We start from the raw sequence: 24,111 nt of genomic DNA on the forward strand, positions 1-24,111 counted from the left end.
ACATTTTTCCATTAAAAAGATGATGTGAGTATGCTTCGTTATGAAAATAAATTCGTTTCTCGGCGAAAAAATAGGGTCAAAGGCGGCTGGTCGCACTTTACTGACGCAACACTTTTGACATTGGCATGGAGTGCGGCTGTGACAGGAGGCTAACACGTTAGGTATTATAAAACTTCATTTTAAGGCTTGCTCACTTTATATGGATGCTAATTATCAAGCTGCATGCGTATTGGTATTATTGGGCAAAGCTAATAACCCCGCTCGGTCTGTGTAGCGTGTTAGCTAACGATACCATTAGCACAAAAAGCCATGTTCTCAATACGTAACCAGCTAACTAAGGGGCTAATTTATTAAATCCTCCTCTTTCCTTCCAGCTGGCTTTGTGTTTGTTCCAGTTATGGCTCTTCTCCATCTGTCAAAATTCGTCGCAGGAGCGTCGTCACTAAATCAGAGGGCTTTCAGGTATTGTTTCCCTGTCAAAATGTGTTTAAATGTTTGTTATGTTGTCTCAAATCTCAAACAGCACAAGCATGTATCTGAGAAGTAGTGATTTAGGCTGCCTTGTATTTTGAAATTGATCAGAAGGACAGTTCACCCAGAATTTTTTTTTTTTTTTTTCTTTTCCCAGAGATGTAATTCAGTAAACCCACGGTTCGGTTTGCTTTGTACATAAGGGAGAAACAGAACACTACCTTTACTAATGTTCTCTGTGTTTTGTGTTATTTGCAACAAAAAGGCACAAAATCTACCGGACCTTTAAAACAGACATAAAAATATTAAGTATATTCATTAATTTATTAGCTAAAATGACTCGCATACAGTGGATGGGTTTTTAAGACTGTACATTTCATCTCCTAGTTTAAGGATATCACTGGTGAGAAGTTTGCAGGATGTATTTTTTATTCATTTATTTACTTATTCATTATTACTATTATTTATTTATTTATTTATTTATTTATTTTATTTGTGCCCTCCCTCAGTACAGTGGGGCTACATGGGTACACCTTTGTGGCAGGCTATCTATTTACTTAGGAGAAGTGCAAACTCATTCGGACATCAGACAGATACTGGGTGCTGCTGTTCAATATGTATATTTTTAAATTATTTGAGATGCACAGAAAATACCCATCCAGCCCAATTGGGATACCAGGAAACAGGGAAGGTAGTGGCGACCTCACCTGAGCACACAAACAATTTGGATGGATAGATTGCACTTTTACCTCATTATCCCATTCAAACAGCATGCATGTGTCATGTGTTGTTTTTGCTTTTCATAATCAGAAGTTAATCCTCACTTTTCCCTTTCCTTGTAAACCAGTGACTTTACTGAAGATGCTTAGATTAAGAGGATCTATATTCTGCAGTATTCAGCTCAGTAGTCTTTCTGTTGGATGAGAGTGATGACCGATGTACCTTTTGTCTTGTCAGTGTATCAGCTGTTGCCGCCGCCATTCAGAAAATGACAAGAGTGCGTGTTGTGGACAACAGCACTCTTGGAAACACCCCGTATCACCGTGCACCGAGGGTCATTCATGTCTACACCAAGAACGGCGTGGGAAAAGTCGGTGACAAAGTTTTGCTCGCCATTAAAGGACAGAAGAAGAAGGCACTTATTGTTGGACACAAGATGCCCGGAGCACGCATGACTCCACGTTTTGATTCGAACAATGTTGTTCTGATCGAGGACAGTGGCAACCCTACAGGAACCAGAATTAAGGTCCCCATACCTACACAGCTGCGCAAGATGGAGGGAGACTACTCCAAGCTGCTGGCAATCGCTAGTTCATTTGTTTAGCTGTAGTATCTTTTGTCTAATTTCACTTGTTAACCTTGATCATTTTGTTATATTCATTCTCCTGTATGATTTTGTTGGTGTGCAAGCCTTACATCCACACCTGTTGGGGGGAAAAAAATAACACATTTGTATGAGCATTTTGTCCTTTGTCTCATCAGTGTCCTTGTCTGCTGCAGTTTAAAGCTGCTAAGAACAAATACACAGGCATTTATTCCTTTTAATATTTTATTGTGTAGTAGACTAAAAATCTTTGTCAACATGCAGCGCATTTCCCACTGGGGTCTGTATGCTTACAGTAAATTTACTTTTTCAGTGAATGCAAACCAAATGACATCTGGTGCAGAGCGAGCAGTCCAACATGCGCCACTTCATGTTGGCACGAATAGTATGTCATGAAGCTGTGGGATGTAACACATTGAGCTAGCACACATTTTAGGTAAAATGTTTATTTTGTCAAGGCACAACATTAATTCACAATACCTAAGTATGACTGGCACATTCCTAACTGGAGCTCTATAACATCGAATTGTGTTATAAGGCTTTCAGTATCAACTCGATGGGATTCACCTTGGTGAAATGACATCTTGACCACTAATCTGATGCAACTGCACATTACACATCACAAGCAGCTTCCAAAAATTAAATCACATCCCAGTGCAATAATACGGTCTATTATGTCAAACTTATCAGAGGTCAGATATTTGACTCCCACGTTCAACTGGGGGAGACAAGGCTAAAATAATTCCACTTCAACATTAAAGGCAAACAAGACCTTTCCTACAATGACTTTAGGTTATTACCTATACCGCCACCTATAGTTGTAAAAATTAAACAACATGAGTGGTAAGGTCATGTTAAAAATATGTTCATAAAATTAGAAAAAATGTAAAAAAAAAAAAAAAGTAACTAGTAAGACTTCTCTTACATGTATCAAAACATAATAGACAAAAGAAATTATGTTAAATTTCTATGACTTTTAAATGTTCAGTGATTGGTTGTTAGTAAATCAGGTGACATGCACACACCATACAGGCAGCAAAAGAAAGTGGGCTAATACAAAATGTGTTACAGCAAAGCACACGACAGATGGTGATTTTTTTTGTTTTTTCATGCTTTGGCCCTCGCCGTTTACATGGAGGTGACGGGTCGATGTAGCACAGCGACTGCTGTATACAGTAATTTTGCATAGCTTCCCTGGTATGGATGAGACACTTGGCTTGGTTGGACCTCAGTTCTCCATTACACAGCTCTCTCATTACTTAAGGTACAATAAGGTAGGATGTGTTAGACGGATCATTTAGCAACAGGTCACTAAGGCTGAGGGTCTTCAGGGCTACGGGTTTGTGGCGCTGTACCGTTTCTGTGCATCCCTCTTCTGGTAAAGGTGTGCTTCAACCACACATGGTGATGTATAGCCACTGGTAATTTTGAAAAGAAAGGACTCAGTTAGGTGAATAGAGAAGACTGAGAAATTTATTTTTAAATAAGTAAAAATAAATGGATAAAAAGAACTCAAAAGCTAGAATATGCTTGTAAGATCTGATGTAAGAGAAAGAAAGACGACATTCATCCGAGGTTGTTTTCCCTCAAGGCACATAGTGCTTGCAATGTGAAAGTTAAGAGAAAAAATCCACCATGAATTTTAAACAAGACTAGCTGAAAACCTAGGAAATGGCTGGACTATGGTCAGTGCAAAAACTGTGGTCAATTTATTACAGGGATAGTCACATTGCGTTGGTAGTGTGTGTTTGGAATGATGTGCAGTCAATGGATAGAGAAAATGGTCTGATCAATGCATTGCCTGTAAACGAGCAACAAAATATCCCGTTCATAGCATGTGTTAAATTTGTAATGAGCAGCTGTCAGTGAATGGAAACGCCCCCCTGAATGTGGGTGTGTAGGAAAAAACTGTTCGATTCATTTTGAAAGAGCAACAGCCACTGTGTAAACTCAACACTCAGCCGACCGATGGTGTAACTTCATCCCTCAGTCAGAAAGTCAGTGACTGAGTGACAAAGATTCACGTTTATGTTGGGCTGGCCCTGCTGTGGCGCTCCTGCCAAACATTTGACTCATGCATGCCATTCTAGACTAAAAATGAATCCTACATGCTTCGCTTCCAATGCTCAAACATATAAATAAGACAAGGTAAGACATTTCTTCAGTTATTAGCTGATGACAAGTGAGTGACAGATGCAGATACATCACCTCTCCTGCTGGATAGGATAGGATAAACTTTATTGTCTCCACAGGGAAATTTGTTTTGGCGTGGGAAGTCACAGACACATGACACACTCAACTCTCAGTAGCAATAGTAATTGCTACTGAGTATAATACAATAGTAATTTTTTTTTTGCAAATGAACTCAGTGTCTCACCTGCAAACCACTGGTACAGTAAAAGTGGAGCAACCATTCTGGGTAGAAGTATATTTGGTCTTTAAAATCAACAGTGTCACCAAATAACCTAAATATGTAACTTGATTTGTCGCCTTTCATATCTCAATCAGTGGAATTACTCAAAATACGTCTGTGTCTCTGTTCTTGCTGATGATCAATAACGGGATACATTCAGCAATGTGTTTGATAATGATTAAATGTGGGTTTATTTTATTTTGATCCATATTTTGTAGTAGGTTTTAATTACATGATTATAATTGGCCAGGTTGCTTGTTTGAAACATATGTCACATTTTTTTATGTCCCATGTGTCATTCCCAAGGAAAAAAAAAAAAAACTTTTTGAAGTACTGCTCAAGTGTTTCAGCCTTTTTTCTTGTACCATGTGGACTTCTTTACTTGTTGACCTTTGAAACAAAACTCACCTCTGTGATATTCATTTCAGCCACTCCTGTTCCCTCCTTGTCGAGCTGCTGGAAAGATCCTGTTGAAAACAATACAAAATGCGTCTTTGCTTAAACGTCTCCAAGAGCAAATAAGTGATTAGTATTTTTTGGTCCTGGGAACTTTACTCACTAAACATGGCCTCAAGTTTGACCAGGCAGCAGATGAAGTTGTCAAAGTCAATGATCTCATTCTCCGCATACCGAGCAACCAGAATCTGGTTCAGTCTGTTGTTCAGTTTAAAACCTACGTAAGAGGAGCGACAAAAGACAAGGTTAAACTTGCTTGCATGTATGTGGCTGAGGGTGTGTGTGTGTGTGACTGAGTAGTCAAGAACACTATACCTGCGGCCTCCACAGCAAGACGCATTTCATAAGAGCTCATGGCCCCTGACTTGTCCAGGTCAAACTGTCTAAAAACAACCTGAGGACAGAGACAGGCATGTGAACAGAAAAAGAAACAAAAGACATGGGGGCTACTCCACAACGCAGAAAAGCAAGTCAGCCACATTAACTTTAAAAGGAGCAATGTCTTCTGAAATAAGCAATCACAAGCACGGTTAACTGAATCATATTCCTAAAACAAATATTCAACTTTTGTTTTTAAGGTTCAAATCAAAATGGAAAACGATGATGCTATCTTTTCTACAATTTTTCCAGACATTTCACAGGAATAATAGCAAGCTACACAAAATATACCTCTCCACACTAGAAGGGAGAAATGTATATCTTTAGAAAACTAAAGATATACATTAGATAGATAGATAGATAGATATTGCTTACTTGTTTATTTTCTGCTTTTCATATCATACTCATTTTATTGCTACTATTAATTTTGCTATTTGACTTTTTTCCTATTTCTTATTGGTTTTAATCCTGCCTCTGGGGTTTTTCTCAATGCAAACTGATGAGATTTATAATGGTGTTTCCTCAGCTCCTGTTTTTATTGTCTCTTTTCCTTCTCTTTCTTTTTTTAGGGGGTGGGGTGGGTTGGTGGGGTATTTTGTTGTTTTAATTTGTGAAGCACTTTTTGTTACATGCATTTGTATGAAAAGTGCTCCATAAATAAAGTATGAAATACAGTCTGTCACATACATACATGCATACTTATGTGTGTGTGTGTGTGTGTGTGAGTGTGTGTGTCTAAAATAGTGTAAAATATGCATATATCATTTATAGAAACATAGAAATGTATAATATATACAAATGCAATGAGGTAAGGCAGGAGTATAAATGTGTGCAGCTTCACCATGAACACTGTTTCTGTAAGAGTCAAACAGAGTGTGGTGTGGTTGAGACAGAAACTAAGAAACTGAGAGCGCCGAGGGGTCTCTGTCCAAGGCGAGGTGAGGTGAGGTGATCCGGCTTTGTAGAAAACCTGCCTGGTGTGAAACTGTTAAACGTTTGTTTGTAGACACAGCCAGCCATTCTTACCAGCCACTTGCGGATCTTATTCCAGAGGATCTGAAACTCCACCAGGCCTAAACGGGCACTGCCATCTTTCTGGGAGTCACTGCATTAAGGAATGTGACCGGACACATTCAGGCACCAACATGCCAGCATGCCATGTTTATAATAAAATATTATGCAAGTAACATTTCGTTTGTTCAGTGTATTTTGTTCTACTGATGTGCAGCAGCTCAAGAGGATACATCCATGAGGTTGACCATCGTCCTGCAGGACTCCATACTGAAGCCATCTGTCTTCAGGTCTTTGTCTGGAACAGCAAAAAGACTTATCTAACACTTACTTACCTCACACACAGGCTTGAGTGAGGTGGACTTTGCCAAATGGTCAGTGTACGCACAACAATGGAATCAATCAAATCAATTAAACTAAAAATAAGTATCACTCACGTCGAGCCACAACCCTGTTCAGAATGGTCCTGAGCTCATGGATGGAAATCTCCATATCCTGGAAAGCAACAAGACAAGAGAGAGTTGTACAAGGAGGTTTCAAGTCTTCAGTTAAAGATGAAGCTTCTTTATTTACTTTAATGTCTCTGAACTAATCTCACACATGTTAACCTTTTGCCCCCTGACCAGGCTGATACCATGTCTGATCTTAGAGATTGAGAAATAATGTAAGATGAGGTGAATGTTGATTGTCATGACCTATGGTACCACAGTAAACAATGCACCGGACTCGACAAAAGTGCAGTGCTAAGGAAAGGCAGATACAGTATCACTACTATTATGTGAAAATTATATAATGTAAGAGTGCTAAATGTTTTTAAAAGAAAGCTAAAATCCCATCTCTTCACTTAAGCATTTAACGAGCTCCCAGTTTTTGCACTGTAATCTTGTGCCGCTTATGCACTGCTGCACTTCATTTAAAACGTTGAATTTTGACTTTATTTTTATCAAGTGGGTTTTATTTCCCATCTTATTTATTGGGTTTTATTTCTGTCCCTGTTGTAACTTGGGTTTTGTGCATAGTCTCTTATCTGGGGAAAAAGACTGTGGTGTTTTTTCCTTGAAAGCCCACAGCACCACCACAACAGGGTGTTTTTTCCGGGGCAGCATTACAGACACAGATAAGACCTAGAGTGAGGTTCAACCACAGGAAGATGTTCTGGGATAAGCTGAAAGAGGCTAATTTCAGGAAATAAATACCGGTGATGAATCTCTGTCTGTCAGGAAAGGGAGGTTCTGCTGTGCATATAGGTTTAGAGACCTAAGCATAGAATTATAAATTATGTACAGAAGGTGAAATACTTTGGGGAGTTTTCACTTAAAAGTATGGAGACTTCTGAGGCTGCTGTAGCCTTTACTGATTGTGTTTACTTTTTTATGTTCTGATTATATGCGTTCTATGTATTCTATCTTTTAACTTTATTTTTAAGTGTGGCAGTACTGTCAGATTTTTGTTCCTACATGATGATACAGTATTGAAGCCAAGCACGGTGGTTTTCCACCTCATACGTGAAGCACTCAGTGCATGTAATTTCTGTATTGCAAAACACTTTGAGCTGCATTTCTTACAAGAAAGGTGCGATATAAATAAAGTTTATTTTTATTATTACTGTATAAAGACTGCTCAAAAACAGTTTAGACATGTGTTTGAGAGCTTACCTCCCCTGCCAACTGGGCAAACATGGATTTAAAAGAGTCATCAATGTCCTCTTCAGTTATTTCTTCCTGTAGGACAGTAATCATTGGGGATATGAGGCACTGATGTAACATGCACGTCCTTTTGATGAAGGAGAACGGAAGTATAAGAATATGTGAAACACTGTTTTTTTTTTTTCATACAAATTTCAGATACTTACCTCATCACCCAAATCTGCAGATATCTCATCGTCTAGTTCTCTGCAATGGAAAAGATGTCAATGTTAGCAGGAGATTTTGATTTAAACAGACTTCATATTAACCACAGGCACAAGCACACATACACATAAACTATGTATAAATTTCCATCTATGACCATATGCAAAGACACATACTCTGTTTCTGACTGCTTCTCAGTGAAGACTCTGAGGACAAAGTCAGCCTCTTTACTGGGCTCAAAGGTGGAAGGGACGATGAGGTACTCTCCAGGGGGCAGACGAAGACGTGTGCTCACCTCTCGCAGATTGATGAAGGTCTCAGAGCGAGCACATGATGAGTGGGTCAGAAAGAACTCTTTCTTCAAATGGACATTCTGGCAGCCCCTGTACTGAGGGCATTAGGAAACAAAACTTGGCTTGAAACGCCACCCCACTCAATAACTAAGTAAGATGTAAGAAGAAACTACTAAATCTTGTTAATCTTAAAGCTGTTGTATTTGCTGTTGTGCCATACCTCATCAGGAATCTGCACAAAAAAGACAGAAAGAGAGAAAAATTAATGTGCCTATACTGAGACTAAGTTAACAAAAAAAGGGTGAATACATTTTACAAATCCAAAAAGGTCGATGTTTTTCCTCCCCTGCTTTCACCTCATAGATTGCAAAGCCAATGGTGTGCATGTCCTGACCATGGCGGCGATGTCTCCGCCGGTCCTTCTGCATAAGAGCCACCAAGAAGCTGCAAGCCACCTCATCGTCCTCTGGATCATCATCCTCCTCCAGCAGAGTGATCTTATACTGAGGGTTGATCCAAAACGTGCCTGTCCAGAAGGTTGATTTATCGGAGTTAGTCTGTTTCATATTCACATTTTCGGCATCAAGAGCTGCCTACACTTGTAATACTGGAGTGGTACCATTTCATTTAAAGGACAGTTCACCATATTAAAAAAATTCCCACCTGTATATGGTGCAATTTATCCATCTAGATAGTTTATGTGAGATTTGGCAAGGTTTCCAGTCAGCTGTGAGTGTCTCTGTCTCCCTGCACCTCAGTACAATGGAGTGGGATGGATATTTGTTTGTGGATATCTCAATCGTCAAAGATTAACATGTGACAAACTCAACAGCAAAAGCTCTTTCCAAAAATAATGACAGACAGCCACAATAATCCACAGTATTCAAGGGGAATAGTTTCATTGGGATCTATTTCATACCGAAGAGCACCAGCAAACGGAGCTCATACTCCTTCAGGGATGACAGATAAAGTTCACCACAAACACATATCCGCCCAGCCCCACTGGAAACTTCGCCAAATCACACAAACTATCCAGATGGTTAGCTTGCACTATGGGGAAATCTCTGCTTTCGGAAAGCTATCCCTTTAGGTAAATATTATCTAAAGCAGTGGGTCTTTCTTGTATGCAATTGAGTTTTTTGTGACTGAGTGAGACCCACTGGGGTGGTTCCTGCAGCCTCCAGCAGTGCTGCCTCTCCTCCATGTCCCGTGGAACTTGATGGTGTTCCAGTGACTGAGACCGTCCTCGCTCAGAACATCCGGAGTCAAGTTGCAGATCTCTAGACGGGAAAACTGCCTCAGGAACTCATTGAAGGACATCCTGAATGATGAGAAAAACATATTTGCTAACAAATTTAAGGAACAATGTATAGCTTACCAAGAACTTGTAGGAACTTTTGACATCTTACCAAAACTCTCCATCTTCCATCTGAAGATGCAGATCCTCCCGTTCGGATGGGTCAATTTCATCCCATTCAGGGGAGCTACACAAAGATAGGCAGACATGGAATAAATATGCAAGTAGCTGAAGACAAAGACCTCATGCATGGAAATGGTAACCAAACAAAATCAATCACACAGAAATAGGGATGAAGGGCACTTTAACAAAGGTGGATAATTCATATGCTTGGGCACACTCACTTGTCACTCCAAGCACCAGTCCACTCCACTTGGCCCCAGGGGTTACGTACCCGGATTAGTCGCTCCATATTGCCACGGAAGTCTACCTAAACAACAGCGGAGAGAAAGCCTCATAGCCCCATAGATTACAAACATAATGGCAAAGTGTAGGCGACCAACAGGCATCCACAAACCTGCTTCAACCCGGTGACTGAGTAGGCGTGGCCCTTCACAAGCTTCTTGAACGTGACAGCCTCCATATCAAAGGCACTCGTGATCTGCATTTATATTAAAAAAAAACATGATCGCTGCATCAAAGTAAGAACTGTCTAACAATGGAATGAATAGAAATGCTTTTAAGGTAATGGAGCTCTCAAAAGATGGGAGACCATCGATCGGTGTGTCTTGATGGTGTGCCAGTAAGTCCTGCGCTTACATCAATAGAGCAGCCCAACAGGGAGCCTCTCTCCAAGGCTTTGCCGATTATCCGGTACAAGTCCCTGGGAGCTTTGCGGAGCTCGTACATCTCAGACACGCCGCCTGTGAAGTCCTCAAAACCCTCAGTGGTACTGCCTCCAGACAGAGCCTCATACGAGCCATTCAGCCTGACACCACATACAAAACATGCACTTATGTTTTAATGCCATCAACTGCAGCGTTTGTAAATGTGTTTGTGACGTGGAGATTTACAACTTCCTAACTTGAGACAAACAGACTAGCACTGAATAATTTAGCCACAAGGCAGACCCTCTCAGTACCTACTTGGCATAGGCTTTCTCCAGCAGAGCACTCCAGAATTCATTGCCCTCAGCAGAATGGACAAACATGAGCTCACCATCTTTGACTGGCAATCTGTCATCAATCACAACATCTACCCATTCGCCGAACTGCCAGAACTGCAACATGAAGCGATAATTAAACATTAGTATCAAGTGATGTACTCGATAGAGAAGACCAGGTGATTCAATGGTAGAAGATCATCTTTACGCACCTGGAAATGGAAGATTCCAGCATAGTCGTCTAAGAAGGACTGGCCATGTGGAACAACCCGGTGCAGAAGCCTCTCATTCAGGGTGAGGGAGGCGATGGCTGCTAGAAGCCAGCAGTCACCTGGAGGTGAGAGAGAGAAATGTACGTGTTGGGAGTAAAACAAGCGTAATGGGAAAGGAGGTAACCACTGAGATACCACTACTGACGTCAAGAACAAAAAAAACTTTCAAACAAAAGGGCAAGAATTATTTTCTAAGACCCTTACATTTTCTTAACTTGGATCAGGGAAAACTTATGTACACCTAAGTGTAGGGAGGTAGGTGTATAAAAGAAAACTAAAGGTGCAGTAGGTGCTTTAATCAACTACATTTTGAGTTAAATCTAACTTTAGCCTGGTTTAGTTATAGTCTTTTAAATGATAGTTTTTCCATCTCAGAGCAGGGGTGTTTACACATGCCTTTTGTGCAGGCTAGTTCTTTGGCAGTTTTTCCGGGCCCCAAGTCATGGCCAGAGAACTTGCAGACCAGTTTATATTCATCCCATTTTCCTCAAGACAGACTCAGGCTGGCCATTAGCACTGGCATGGTTAATGAGAACTCACCCAGCGCTCCCTGGCAGATGTCTGTTCTGGTAGCGCCACCCAGGATGAACTGAGGGTCATCTGTAATTTCCTAGAGGAAATGATGGATATGGGTGTAAATTACAGTATACAAGATGAACAAAGAATTCCATAATTTCATTTTGGTTCCAGTTGGTACAATTTAATTTGACTCAAACAGGTTAACACATTTTAAAGATCTACTGCACTTTACAAAGAGTCTGTTATCACGCTTCCAGATGATTACTATTCTTGCATCTACGTGTCAACCTCATGCATTTTAATGAAGTAAACAAATAGCATGGTGAGGGAGTGGTCAGGGAATACCGCTGATGCCAACAGCTGCAGTGGCCTGTGCTGTGAGAGGCTCCTGCCCCTACTTGTCCTATTCTGCCCACATTGCAGACAGGACTTGGTACCAGCTATATGAGACTGTGATTGACATGTTGCTGTGTAGACAAGAAACAACTGTCCCGAAGTAAACTGGAGTCCATGTCAGCACTAGCAACTGTTCAAACATTTGACCACATTCGATCAGGAGAAGCATTCCACAAAAAACAATTAGCAAGGTGCAACGTTATTCCAAGCCACCAGTCAGGCATGTGTGTGTTGATTTGTACACATGTGCATATGTATCACCACATGTCTTCCTTGCATTTGCAAAGTTTTATACATTGATAGTGAGCAACACACCTCTGAATAGGATTTCTGAGAGTGAGCAATTCACATTGGTCATAGTAAACTGTTCCCCTCAGTTTCCTCACCGTGGGCCTCATCCATTCCACATCCCTGGTTTTGGAGGAGTAGGGGGCGAGCTCCTTGAAACCCAGGGATGGAGGCTGAGCGGGGAAAGAGGGGTCTTCAAACAGGCAGCCGCTCTCCACACATTCTTGCTTCAGAGCCTCGTAGTCCTGGTTGAGGAACAGCACTGCCTGCTCTTTGGAGCCCATGCCCTCTGCCCGCAGCCGGTTGGCGTATATGCTTGCAGAAATCCCTCCCTCTGGATGCATACTGGGGCGAGATAAAAATATGGAGCTGAGTGTGTGTGCACGGTATTGACTATAAATAGCAGCAAGCTAGCAGCAGCACACTCTTGTCAAAGAGCTACAGCACAGCAATCGGGCGTAGTTAGTTTGTGCCACTTAGGTGAACTAGGTGACCAAAACAACGGATTTCTAAGAACTGATTGTGACTTTTTTGGTGCTGACCATATTGTGCTGGATCTGTCTTCTACTAATCTGGTCTGATCTGAGATAAGTGGCATCAGGAAGCCACTTAGCTCAGCTGGTCTTGGCTCTGGATCTTATTTACATTATATTACATTCCTACATCAGGCTGGGAATCTACAAGTAGCACAAACCTAAACACTTTCACTTTGTTTGAAATATTCATACAAAAGACTAGTGAGACACGATGAGACTTTGAATCTGCTAGACAGTATGTTTTTTGGGTTTTTTTTAGTATGCAGCATGACAAAATGGACTGAAAATTTAACCTAAAGAAATCATGCTGCAATAGAAACACTGATTACTTAGAGACAGACACAAAAGAAAGCCAAACACATTTATTGTGGACATAAAAAAGCAAACCATATAGCAGAGGGGTGATGTGGGAATGTGAGACAAGGACAGCAACCCGCCACTTTTAACAGATGATCCAACATTCAAACTCACAAATAACACAAAAATGATACCTTTGGTCTGTGAGGAGGCTGAAGGAGAGCAAGAAAAAAAACAGATGTCATTCACAGATGTTCTAACAAAAGGTTTATGTAACATAATATTCAAATTATGTCAGTCGCCTTGGGTTAGAGAAGACTGGAGGAAAACCAGACCCTATGGGAGTTTAGCATTTCCCCTCCTCAGTGTTTCTGCTCCTTCCCTGAGTGCTGCTCGCAGAGTGCACTTCATATTTCATGCTAGAAAGGCCTCTTTCACAACTCTCAGGCAAGTCGCCAGGGGGACCAACAATAGCGTTGTGTGGAAACAGTATAACAAGTTAAGTAAAAAGCAAAAGAAAAAAGTCCATCCAAAAGTAACTGATATTTACCGCTTCTTGGGGAACGGGATAATCTACAATATTCTTCTGCTCGGCTGCACTCAAAATTAATTCAGAAGTCTCCATCACTAAACACTGCTGGCAATGAAAGTAATACAGAAGGCATGAATGGTGTGGCATTGATGAGGGGCTGAGAGATTCCATGAGATAAATGATTGTGTGAGAGAGTGACAGAAACGCACACACACACACACACACACACACACACACACACACACACACACACACACAGTGCTGTGCAAAATAGCCTGTGCTGTTGATAGAAACAACTGCACAGGCAAGGACAATGTTTACAGAAACACCCCTCAGAGGCCCCTCTCTCTCTGCTCTGTGGAGTCTGCAGGCATGTCCCTCCAGCCTGTCAAAGAGCTACAGAGAGACTACTGCTGGCTAGTGACCAAAAGGACATCTCTGTTTTTTTTTTTTCCCCCATGGTCAGCAAAGAGCTGATCTATGCAAGTCCTGTGGTGGAGTCATCCATAGGATTTCAACCTCAACAATGACCCGACCAACCGTGAGCTTCTCAGTTTCAATACTGCAGAGAAAGCAACAGGAGGCCCATTCTACTCTAAAAAATACAAAATACAAAATAAAAGCAGCCCATGCCACATCACAATGGTGTGCTATGTTAGGGCCGATAATAAATGATAGTGATATTGGATACAGAGATCAGGCCAAGGCCCATATAGTTTACAGCACCTGTTCAGAAGTCCAAACAGGCCCTGCCTTCTTTTTGTGCGGGCAGGCTCATAGTCGACTTCACAGATTTCCTCCAGTAAGAAATGACAAATTCTCACCTTTAGAAATACATCACGTCTACTTCAAACTGGCTTTCCGCTTCCGATGTCATGATATAACGTCAGTGCTCAGGTCTCTGTGTGTCTATGTGTATGTTTGTGTGTGTGTATGAGACAGCTGGAAAGGTTTTCTGTCTTGTTTTCGGTACAAACTGCACGGTGGCCTATGCTAGAATAAACCTCAGTGCCGCTGCTGAGGCGCACCGTTAAGCACACTACAACTTGGTTCAGACAACAAATCCAGTTAAATTAAATAATAGTAATAATCATAAGGATCGTCATAAAGATCATAAAGAGAGCACTCACCACTCTGGGGGTAACTTGTGGCTCCTTACAAATGAGTCAGACAGCGATAAGCATATAAATCTGTGAAAGAAGGGCAGTGGTGCAGCGGGCAGGAGGCGGTCCGGCCCTCCTCTCTGCACACTGCGGGCAAGCCCAGCCCCTACCGGGAGGAGGGGCCGCAATTGTCCCTATTCTGTCTAATACTGTATGTCCATCCACTGTCCCCATGCTGCTCAGAGCACACTGCGGCGAAAATACAGCTGGCTCTCCGGCTAAAACTGCAACCAGGCCTGAATAAATCATTAGGCTGAGCAATAAAGCGTGGCCCACTGTTATGTACAAGTTAAACCGAGTAGCCTGAATTTTTTTTTTCTCACAAAAGTCACTTTCACATTTTCCAGCCTGGATAAAAGATGAATATTGCGCAGCCAAAACTATATAGAAACATTTTCTTTCAAAAGCCAATATCTGCTAGCTAGATGGATAGATGGGTAGATAGATACATAGATAGATGGATGGATGGATGGATGGGAAATGCTGTAGCTAGTGCAGCCATCTAGTGGTCAACACTGTTACAGCAGCTCCTTGCCAAAGCCTTTGGCGTCAGGGAGTCAGTCTACAGGCGAACATTTTGAGCTGCACCTGCAATTGTCAAATTTCACAGCTAAAATGAATTTTGAATGTGCATTTTTATTTCTTTGGTCCAGTAGAGGAACACACTGGTGCTGGTATAGAGGAGGCAAGAAAAAACACATAATTAGATTGCCTATTTTAGCAAGTCCATTAAATGTGGAATACCAAGTCACTTCGTAGTGATCTCCAGTCCTTGGTTTCCAGGTTCAAATCAGTTTCATCAAACCAGTTTCAGTTGTTTTTTTTGTTTGTTTGTTTGTTTGTTTGTTTGTTTTTGTTTGTTTTTTTTTTTGTTTTGTTTTTTACTAGTAAATGAATAACTTGGATGGTGACTTGTTTGCTGGTAATATTATTGTTCAAATGCTACAAACATGACATAAACGATGTAATTTACGCAGTATCAGAAATGCACAATGCAGAATTAAATGAGGATTTTAATATTAAATTACATGTTTGGGCCTATATTACATGTTTGTTTCCTATATTTTAAAAGATTTTCATACACAAATTCGGTTATTGTCTGTGTCCCTCTAAGAAAACCGTTTATATATATGTACATTCAGTATATTTTAAATAATTTTATAACAATTTTATAATGTATATATTTTATTTTTATGTATTAATCCACGTGATGGGCTGAAGAGACCTTCCCCAAATCGTTTATTTATAATATAGCGCCGTTTGCTGGCCATTTTCGGGACTGCATTTTAGATAAAGCTCAAAAACAGGACCACAGCAAAAGTTGGTTCAAACGCACACAGAAAAAAAATATTCTCACTATTCTAACTAGTCTCATCATTATAATTATTATAATTTTTTAATTTTTTTTTTATTAAAAGTTGCTTATCACACTCTTCATGTTAACTTAAAAACCATGAAAAACATATCTCTCTTAGTTGTATCAGTGCCTGCTTTAAATTCACAGAAATTGGGAGAAAGAGACAAAGGAATTGAACAAACCAGAATGCACTGAATATTTGTGTTCTCTAAACCAAATGAATACATAACATTCACACCACTTTTTGCAGAAGTGATATTGTTGGCGAGTAGCAGGATCTAGCCACCCTCTTGTCTGGGGTCACATCTGACCTTCAGCAAGGCCGAGAGAGGGCGCAGAGGGTGGAGTTGGTCCTTGAAGCAGCAACATACCTTCCCCAGGACTTCCAGGCTCTGAAAAGAAAATGTCTGCTCTGTGGACAGCTGCATGAGGATGAGTCCTGACAGGCTTCGTCCATCTTTGAGCCTCAAAGTCCTTGGGCCAGAGTCCAACGAAACTCCGTCCATCCAAGGTGGACAGACAGATTCATCACAACATCTCTATTACACCACATGCACCTCTAGAACAATTAAAGCACATATGCGCACACCCACACAGTGAAACAGCTGGTAAGTCCTGAATTAAAGGCTGTTACAGAGACTTTTAGAGTTTTTTTTCAAGGTTGTAAAGCTAGGACTTTTGCCTGAGGTGGAGGAATGTGTGACATTCCATTCAGCTGAGTGTCGTCTCCCTCCACACCCCCAGAGCTTTAGCAGGTAACTACTTCTGTCTATACCTCGTAAAGTGAGCCTGTTGGTTTGTCTGTGTCAAACACTAGACAAGGAGAACTGCATTTCAGAGGTAGGTGCAATGCTGCAGCCACGTCTGCCATGTTCTAATGGGGAATGCATTTGCACTTATGGAGAAATGGGAACACTTAAGGCCAGGTGAGACTAAAAACAAAGTTCTACTAAACCTTGCAGCAAAAAAAAGAAGCTACACCGTACTCCACATACTCATACTACAAAGCGACATTTTTAAACTGTTACTTTGACAATGATCTCTATGTTTTTTCATCATAAGGGTGAAAATGTTTTTAGCCCTGAATTATCCCCAATACACACTTTTATCATTCCTTCCTTACCATTTATCACAGAAATCATATAATATCCTAGATTATTTAGATATATGATTCCTATATGACTTCTATGGCATCAGAGAGACTGACAGCCCAGCTTGAAGTTTGCACTAACCATTGTATGTACATTATATTTATATATTAGGCATTAATCCCGATGCTCAGATTCCTAGATCCAGGGATGAAGTGCAAAGTAAATCCACCTAAACACAGTTTGCAGTTCTTGTCATTTGATGGAATATGACTTAACCCAGCCCACCAGTTTTTGGCTGACAGAAGTCTGTCTTTAATAAACACATGATATAGGGAATAATAAGAAGAATCAAACTGATTTAAGACACATGAAGCAAGGTTGTAAGTAACTTAACAGCAAGGTCAAAGTTCTCAGAAAACAGATGACAGCAACAAATACTCCTATGTTCCTGGAGTGTTTATTAGCTTTAATAGGGACTACTAACACGCAGTTACTGGGTCCCTTGATATTTATAAAAACAAGATATTTAACAAACCTGATAGTATGCTTTAAAGTTTTTTTTGTGTGTGTTCTTCTTCCTGCTCTCTACAAAGGACCTGGGCAAATTTACTGAGCAGGTTTGCCCAGCTACCTCACCTGTAACTTCACCTCTGATACACTCACAGGAAGTCAATACAAGAAATGTGCATTAGAGCTCGAAGACACAAGAGGAACAGATTCAGCAGCTGACGGCTGGAGGTACCATGCAAGTGCTGGTCAATACCAAAACCTTCTCTCTACATGTTAGAATCACCCACCAACTGCTCCAATAAAGTGATTTTACTACATACTATACATGCCTACTGCTATAATTACTGTTGATAAGCTTTTAGCTACTGAGCTGCACTCGCAGCCCTCGATGCCTTCAGGGTGAAGCCCCAGTCTTTAATAAATCTGGATGACAACCTTGATGGTGAGGAGGGCTCTGTGTGCGTGTAACTCGGAAGAACAAACCTCATGAATAAAGTGAAACTTGCTCATGTGAATTTCTGTTGTCTCAAGACAAATGGCTGGAAGCGCTTCAATTTTTCACACCTCAACACTGCCTGAAAGTTTCATGCATATTTTTACACAATATGCATAATGGGAGGGAGACACATTCAGGGTGCACCCATCTCCATCGCCCTCTAGTGCTTGGAGGTTAAGCTCACCAGAGGACAGATTATTATTTTATTGTGTGATTGTTCAGCAGCATACTTGGAATGCTTTAATGAGTATGTGAAATGTGTGCGACCGCTGCTGTATTCCTCCCAGAGAGCAGCTCACCACCGCCTTCACCTTCAAGCCATGTGCGAGTATTCCCAGAGAAATGGGCTGATTCATATGTGTGTTATGCTTCACTGTAACACAGACACACTCCAGTGCAGTTTATAATGAGGAATGTTATTGTTACACCTTTTGAAATGGCTGTGTAACATGGCCCCGTGCTGTTTTCAGAGACTTAAGTTGAGTGACCACAGCTTTTACACATAATATTATTCAAACAGCCACACAAAAATAATTCATAATGTAGAAAGTCCTTGTTCAATCATCAAATGTAAATAAACCTGTCTTGTCATTTGTTATTCATTATTCTCTGAAATTCATTATTAGCCTACGTTCATTTTACACTAGTTTCCACAGAGGCTGGATTTTTGAGGCCAGTCAGTTTCAGCTACAACGTGTTCAGCTGTGCTCCTTCGTTACACTGTGCTCACATGTTTGCAGCTCCACGCCTACTCATAGTTCCCCATCAGAAACAGGGAACTCCTCTCTGAGCTCCAAGTAATTCATAAATAAGTTGATAGTGAAATGGGAGGAAGAAAAACAAAAACATGTTTCTGGATTTTGAACTGATTTTTACATTTCAGTTCGGTGCTTGAAAAAAAAACTGGAAGCTCAAATCGCTCTGTGTGACATTAATGTTGGAACTGCATGGAAGCCTCTCAGCCAATCAAATCCAGCTTTTCTCTGATTTCACCGTTTCTCCTTTCCAGTTGTCTTGAACACACCATAACTCCCATGTGGCCAGACCTCCAAGTCTGTAAAGGCTCTGAAACTGTGAAAAAAGGGCTCTAATGATTCAATTTAAGGGTATTTGTGAAATTTTATTTTGGGAATAAATAAATTATTTAGGCCATAGAAATCAGTCCTGGCAGAACTTTGACAGTGGAAATGAATTTCAATCCATGTCAGGGTTTTTATGCGTCTACCTGGAGTTTTCCTCTTCACCAGTAAAAATGTGGAATATTTGCAGTTTTTATTTCAGTAAAGACCTTTAAGAGAAAAAAAAAAAAAAAAAAAAAACTAGTTTGGGGCAAATGTTTCACACGTTGGTGCCACGCCCTATACTTACAGGTAAAAGATTAAAGACCGCAGAGAGGTGTTTTCTTTTCTTTTCTTTCTTTTCTTTTTTTTTTCTAGCATGCAGTAAATGACTCATTGCTTCTGTTTTGTTGTTCCATTATCGCTGTAGCCATCTAATCAGGGAATGATTTCCACCTGAGATGCCAGATGAGCATAATTACCTGTCTAATGCAACTTAAAAAAAAAAAAAAAAAAAGCAGGATTGAGAACTAGTGCAATAACAGGGTCAAATTTCACTGTTCATTGTGTAGAAAGATAAATCCTTAAAGCACATCTGTACCCTGTTTGCCTGCTCATCTTCCCTTTTACCATATAAGGCTGCTGAAATCCATCTCAGCTGCAGTTGGGTTAAATATGTGGACAGGTTTGTTTTCCATATAAGGGTGTCATCTGCCAATCCCACCCCTGACTGGCTCCTGCTTCTCTGGGGTTTCTACCTGAAAAGGAAGATCTTGTTCTCTAATTGAATAAGATGCAGTGGTAAACAGAAAATTACCGTATTGGGAAAGGCAACATGGCACGCGAATCTTTGAGATTTAAGTTTGAATATATAATGTTGGTTAAATATAGAGTCTGAGGGCTGCTGGAGGTAGTGTTTCACACCTGAGGAAAGGAGGTGGGTCTACTTTCGGAGGTGTGCTCACTACCGTGCCTCCTCCCACTTGACTCAACTTGCTCCCATTCCTTCAAACCCTTCAGCTCTTCACTGCAGCTGTTAACTATTTTGCTGTGCAGCCAGATCCCTTCACACTCCAGGAGTGAAAATGGTGAGTATTTTTTTGCGAAACATAACAAAATTGATCTACTTTGGGCTGTATTGGCTATCAGTTTTGGGTAGTTCATGTGAAATATGATTGAGAAAATGAAGCTTAATTAGGCCTACTATTCTCTCAAATCCAAAGTTTATCAAAGAAACGTGTGGTCCTACTGAGGCCTGCTTGTCTGTAGATCCAGTGTGAGGTCTTTGGTGTTTCTTTTTGTTTAACTTAAAGGAAAGTTTTGGCTGAGCACATTGGGGGGATTCAGTGTTTGAAAGGGCCTGTTCAAGGTGTGGTTTTCTGTAAAATGGTGGGGGCTTTTTCCTTGCTTCAAACTTGTTCTCGGAGAATGCCTCAGGGCGGTTTTTCTTGTGCTAACTTGTTCCACACTGACTGGAATGTGACAGAGCCAAGGCCTTGAACACTTACAGGCAAGCTATACCCATGGAATGTCACTGTTGAGGAGCTGGAAGGATTTTTTGTACTTTGAATGACATAATCGAGGGCATTGCAGCTTTTTAAATTCCCCAACTTTGATCATTTTTTTATACTCTTATGCGCCCATGTTCTGGTTCCCATTCCAAGATACAAAGCATCAGGGAGCAACTTGTGCAAAAGAATGAGCAATGGACCATTTACTGCATATCCACTCAACAGGAAAAATACATATGATTATCTGAACTGTTAATATACTCACAAAGCCAAACCAGCCCAGAGTTCATTTTAATGAAGAACAACAAACTCTTTGCTCCAAACAGTCTCATGTAACACATTGAGTGTGATCTTGATACAGGCATCAGGAGTAAAGGTCCCGGATGATGTTGTGACTTTCTACCAAGAAAATATGAAAATACACAAGCATGGAGCGGGTACTGATGACCAGTATAAGTTTTTGCTGCTCAAGATTGACAAGGATAAGGTGACAATCGACGAACGCGTGCAAGTGAAAGAGCTGAAGGGAGAGAAAAATATCTTCAAGAAGATCCTGGAGATGCTGCCCAAAGGCGAGTGTGCCTACGCTCTCTATGACTGCAGCTACGAAACCACGGAAACTCAGAAAGATGCAATGGTCTTCATAATGTGGTAAGTTCCTGAACTACAAATGAAGCATCCATTACAAATGTGTTGATTTTTGCAGCCGCATGCAGGTGATGGCATGGGCTACAGAGCAATGCAAATCGTTAGAAATGGTAGATTTTAAATGAATTGAAATGCCAGCTTCCAGCAAAAGAAATGACCAAAAGCATGGACCCACCTTATTGTAAGACTTTTGACTGATGGTGATTTTTTTTTTTTTTTTGTATCCAGTACTCTGGAGGAAACATCAGTCAAGGAAAGAATGCTCTACGCTAGCTCCTGTGTAAATGTCAAGAAATGTTTTTCAGGTAAGTTGTTTTTTGTTCCTTGGACATTTTGTCTGGATCATTTAAAATTCTTCTTTTTTAGATTTTACTCGTAGTTTAGACCCTTGCATGTAGGCCAACAAGGTCTTGGTCATGAACCAGAGGAAGTCAAATTAATAACTGGCAATTAGCAATTCAATGCCATCAACCTTTAGAACAAAAATTGTGAAAGTGTTTCACATCTTTTAATTACATGCAAATGAGCTTCATTCTGATAACTTATCAGCTTTTGAACCAGTATCTGCCCCCCACCTTTTAACCTTCTCAACAAAATAATTCTGCTTAGAGCTTCTCCACATTTTTCATCTTCATAACATCACAAGCCCAAATCTTTGCCTCCTGCATTTTCTCTACAGGAGAAAGCAGTATAAATGTTGGCTAGATTTTCCCAAACAGTGAATATAACATGTTGGTTCAACTTGAGTGGTAATTTTTTTAATTTTTTTTTTTATTATTGTCATTCTCCTCAGGTGTCAAATTTGCGTGGCAGATAACTGATCAATCAGACCTCTATGACCTGGATGTTTTTGTGGAAAAGCTGTCAGATCTATCAAGAGCAACCATTACCAAGATTGAGGGGGTAGAGCTGTCAAACATCAAACGTGACAAATGATGATGATGATGATCAAGATGCTGCTGCCCACAAATGAGCTGGGAGGAGAGAAGCACAGTCTTTGTCCTGGGATGACATCAAAGATGGGACAGGACTAAAGGGAAGGGTTGGGCTGCAAGCTGAAACACACAATCCCAATATTTTTGTCCTATTAAACTGTCCAATCTCTCTTGACTCAGTTGTACATTAATGAGTTTTCAAATCACTGACATCAATTTTTTTTTTTTTTTTAAATATAAACATCCATTTTGAAACTGCACATATTCCTGCATTCACCATTTTGTTTTCTGTTCAGTGACCACTACTAGTTCGATGGAAAACCAAATGGTTAATGAAGAATGTGACTAATCCATTGCAACTTTTATACTTTGTAAAACATAAGATAAATGCCGTACCTGGTCTGAGATATTTGGTCCATGGATTCTTAAGTGATGCTCTTTAATTCAATTATAACAACCATTTGCATCTATGATGTAACTTTACAAAAAGAAGCAGATACCCCAATGCTGCCTTTGTGGAAAACACTTCAGCACTTAGCTTCCATCTGTCAGTGCTCGATCTACTGCTTGGGTATTCTCAAATAAACTATTCAATGCAACTAGCAGTAACTTGCGCATTTGTGTGTTTTTTTCCCCACATCTGACTTTCATATTGATGCTCTAATGCTCAGCTTTTTCACTTCAAAATGACTACATGTTATTGGAATCACCTGGTTAATGGTTTTGGAAGCACAATGGAAAAATGTGGCAGGTAGTTTCTGGAAGAAAGGCCACTCCCCTCTTCCATTATAATAATATTTGATGTATTTATCTGTAGCTCACTGTCTGTGCATTAATGTAACTAACTCAGAGAGGGTGCAGGTTTCCTTTAAGTCATTTCAGTTTTCACCCTCAGTCCACTCATCTGCTGCCAACAAATGAAATTCAAGAGCCTTCAGAGACTGCTTCAACTTTGATGGGTTATTCTGTGCCATGGTGTCCAAACACAAGTTAGTTACTTTGCATCCTGTTAGAATACAATGTTACTGAAGTTCTTGGCCACAGCCATTGAGACTAAATGATGAAATGACTTACCTGCTTGTAGAAACAAACTGGGAGAGGCTATAGAGGCAAGCTCTGACCATTTCTTGCCAGACATAGTCCGTACATGCCTAAAACCCTGTACTCTATGTGGTGAGTGGGGCATATAAAGGGAATAAAATTGGATTCTTTGCATTGGCAAGTGAGCAACTGCCAGTGATTTGTAGCCACATCCACTGTTAGTTTAAAGGAGTCCAAATGGAGCAACTGAATAAAAGCCACAGAGGCCATTTTGGAATGAGCAGATAAAAGCAGCTAATCATCAGCTGTGTGTATAATTAATTCTCTGAACTGAGTGGATCATTTAAAGGCCTGGAGTCATCACCAGGATGTCTGGTACATCAGCAGCCCGGTATTATCCATGACGAAATGCTATTATAATCCAGCATAGCGCTCATCCATGGGGTCATGAATCCCCAACAACACAACCAAAAATACTTGCATTTGTGAACACATTTCCAACCAGATCAAGGTTTTGCCGGCCCACTTTGAGCCTTGACTTCTCTAATTTCTGCACACTGGAGGTAAAATTTGTACCAAGACTGCTTTAAAAAAAAAAAAAAAAGACATGACAAATATTTTTTAACCTTCACTGTGATGCCTGAGGATGCCTTCAGAACTGGGCTGTCCATCATTGCAGTCCATTATGTTTGGTAAATAGATACATACCTACCAGCAGTTTGATGTTTTGTGTTTGTCACTGGATCTGAAACTAATTCAGTATCTTCACAAATCAAGTAGTCAATTCAACTGAGTCTTTGCTTTGTCTAATATTTCCTGCTGTACAGTACATGTACAGTAAATGCTGAAGAATCACAGACAGGCAA

General features: G+C 40.5%; 3 protein-coding genes across 4 annotated transcripts; 2 read left to right on the forward strand and 1 right to left on the reverse strand.

The window, feature by feature from the left end:
- Nucleotides 1-62: 62 nt before the first annotated feature.
- On the forward strand, nucleotides 63-2,670 carry mrpl14 (mitochondrial ribosomal protein L14). The gene is made up of 3 exons (XM_030070611.1): nucleotides 63-161; nucleotides 375-462; nucleotides 1,429-2,670. The coding sequence occupies exons 2-3, from the start codon at nucleotides 398-400 to the stop codon at nucleotides 1,793-1,795; spliced, it is 432 nt and encodes a 143-aa protein (XP_029926471.1). The 5' UTR covers nucleotides 63-161; nucleotides 375-397; the 3' UTR covers nucleotides 1,796-2,670.
- Nucleotides 2,232-14,659, reverse strand: capn1a (calpain 1, (mu/I) large subunit a). 2 transcript variants are annotated; one of them, XM_030070608.1, is made up of 23 exons: nucleotides 14,566-14,659; nucleotides 13,098-13,115; nucleotides 12,169-12,415; nucleotides 11,408-11,477; nucleotides 10,808-10,926; nucleotides 10,579-10,712; nucleotides 10,253-10,421; nucleotides 10,011-10,094; nucleotides 9,838-9,923; nucleotides 9,606-9,680; nucleotides 9,357-9,517; nucleotides 8,553-8,722; nucleotides 8,417-8,428; nucleotides 8,080-8,291; nucleotides 7,906-7,945; nucleotides 7,709-7,774; nucleotides 6,491-6,548; nucleotides 6,287-6,351; nucleotides 6,069-6,137; nucleotides 4,980-5,058; nucleotides 4,768-4,881; nucleotides 4,617-4,675; nucleotides 2,232-3,213 (listed from the first exon to the last, which is right to left on the reverse strand). In XM_030070608.1, exons 3-23 carry the CDS (start codon nucleotides 12,412-12,414, stop codon nucleotides 3,187-3,189), a joined length of 2,115 nt encoding a protein of 704 aa, XP_029926468.1. In that variant the 5' UTR covers nucleotide 12,415; nucleotides 13,098-13,115; nucleotides 14,566-14,659; the 3' UTR covers nucleotides 2,232-3,186. The 2 variants fall into 2 exon arrangements, with proteins under 2 accessions (XP_029926468.1, XP_029926469.1); XM_030070609.1 differs by lacking the exon at nucleotides 13,098-13,115 and having other exon boundaries at nucleotides 14,566-14,658.
- A 5,117-nt stretch (nucleotides 14,660-19,776) lies between these two features.
- Nucleotides 19,777-22,809, forward strand: cfl1l (cofilin 1 (non-muscle), like). The gene is made up of 5 exons (XM_030070610.1): nucleotides 19,777-19,795; nucleotides 20,131-20,198; nucleotides 20,983-21,272; nucleotides 21,498-21,574; nucleotides 22,063-22,809. The coding sequence occupies exons 2-5, from the start codon at nucleotides 20,196-20,198 to the stop codon at nucleotides 22,203-22,205; spliced, it is 513 nt and encodes a 170-aa protein (XP_029926470.1). The 5' UTR covers nucleotides 19,777-19,795; nucleotides 20,131-20,195; the 3' UTR covers nucleotides 22,206-22,809.
- The last annotated feature ends 1,302 nt before the right edge of the window (nucleotides 22,810-24,111 follow it).

This window comes from Myripristis murdjan, chromosome 15, assembly GCF_902150065.1.
Source record: "Myripristis murdjan chromosome 15, fMyrMur1.1, whole genome shotgun sequence".
In the NCBI taxonomy this organism is placed as follows: domain Eukaryota; kingdom Metazoa; phylum Chordata; class Actinopteri; order Holocentriformes; family Holocentridae; genus Myripristis; species Myripristis murdjan.

What these genes read in the sequence shown, in the direction of transcription:
- mrpl14 (XM_030070611.1), top strand. Translation starts at nt 398, where the DNA reads ATGGCTCTTCTCCATCTGTCAAAATTCGTCGCAGGAGCGTCGTCACTA. An exon ending in CTAAATCAGAGGGCTTTCAG is followed by an intron (nt 463 to 1,428) that starts GTATTGTTTCCC and finishes TTGTCTTGTCAG; the next exon opens with TGTATCAGCTGTTGCCGCCG.
- capn1a (XM_030070608.1), bottom strand. Translation starts at nt 12,414, where the DNA reads ATGCATCCAGAGGGAGGGATTTCTGCAAGCATATACGCCAACCGGCTG. An exon ending in ACTGGTGCTTGGAGTGACAA is followed by an intron (nt 9,681 to 9,837) that starts GTGAGTGTGCCC and finishes ATCTTTGTGTAG; the next exon opens with CTCCCCTGAATGGGATGAAA. An exon ending in TTGCCCAGTTGGCAGGGGAG is followed by an intron (nt 6,549 to 7,708) that starts GTAAGCTCTCAA and finishes GTTGCTTTCCAG; the next exon opens with GATATGGAGATTTCCATCCA.
- cfl1l (XM_030070610.1), top strand. An exon ending in GCAATGGTCTTCATAATGTG is followed by an intron (nt 21,273 to 21,497) that starts GTAAGTTCCTGA and finishes TTTTGTATCCAG; the next exon opens with TACTCTGGAGGAAACATCAG. An exon ending in TGTCAAGAAATGTTTTTCAG is followed by an intron (nt 21,575 to 22,062) that starts GTAAGTTGTTTT and finishes CATTCTCCTCAG; the next exon opens with GTGTCAAATTTGCGTGGCAG.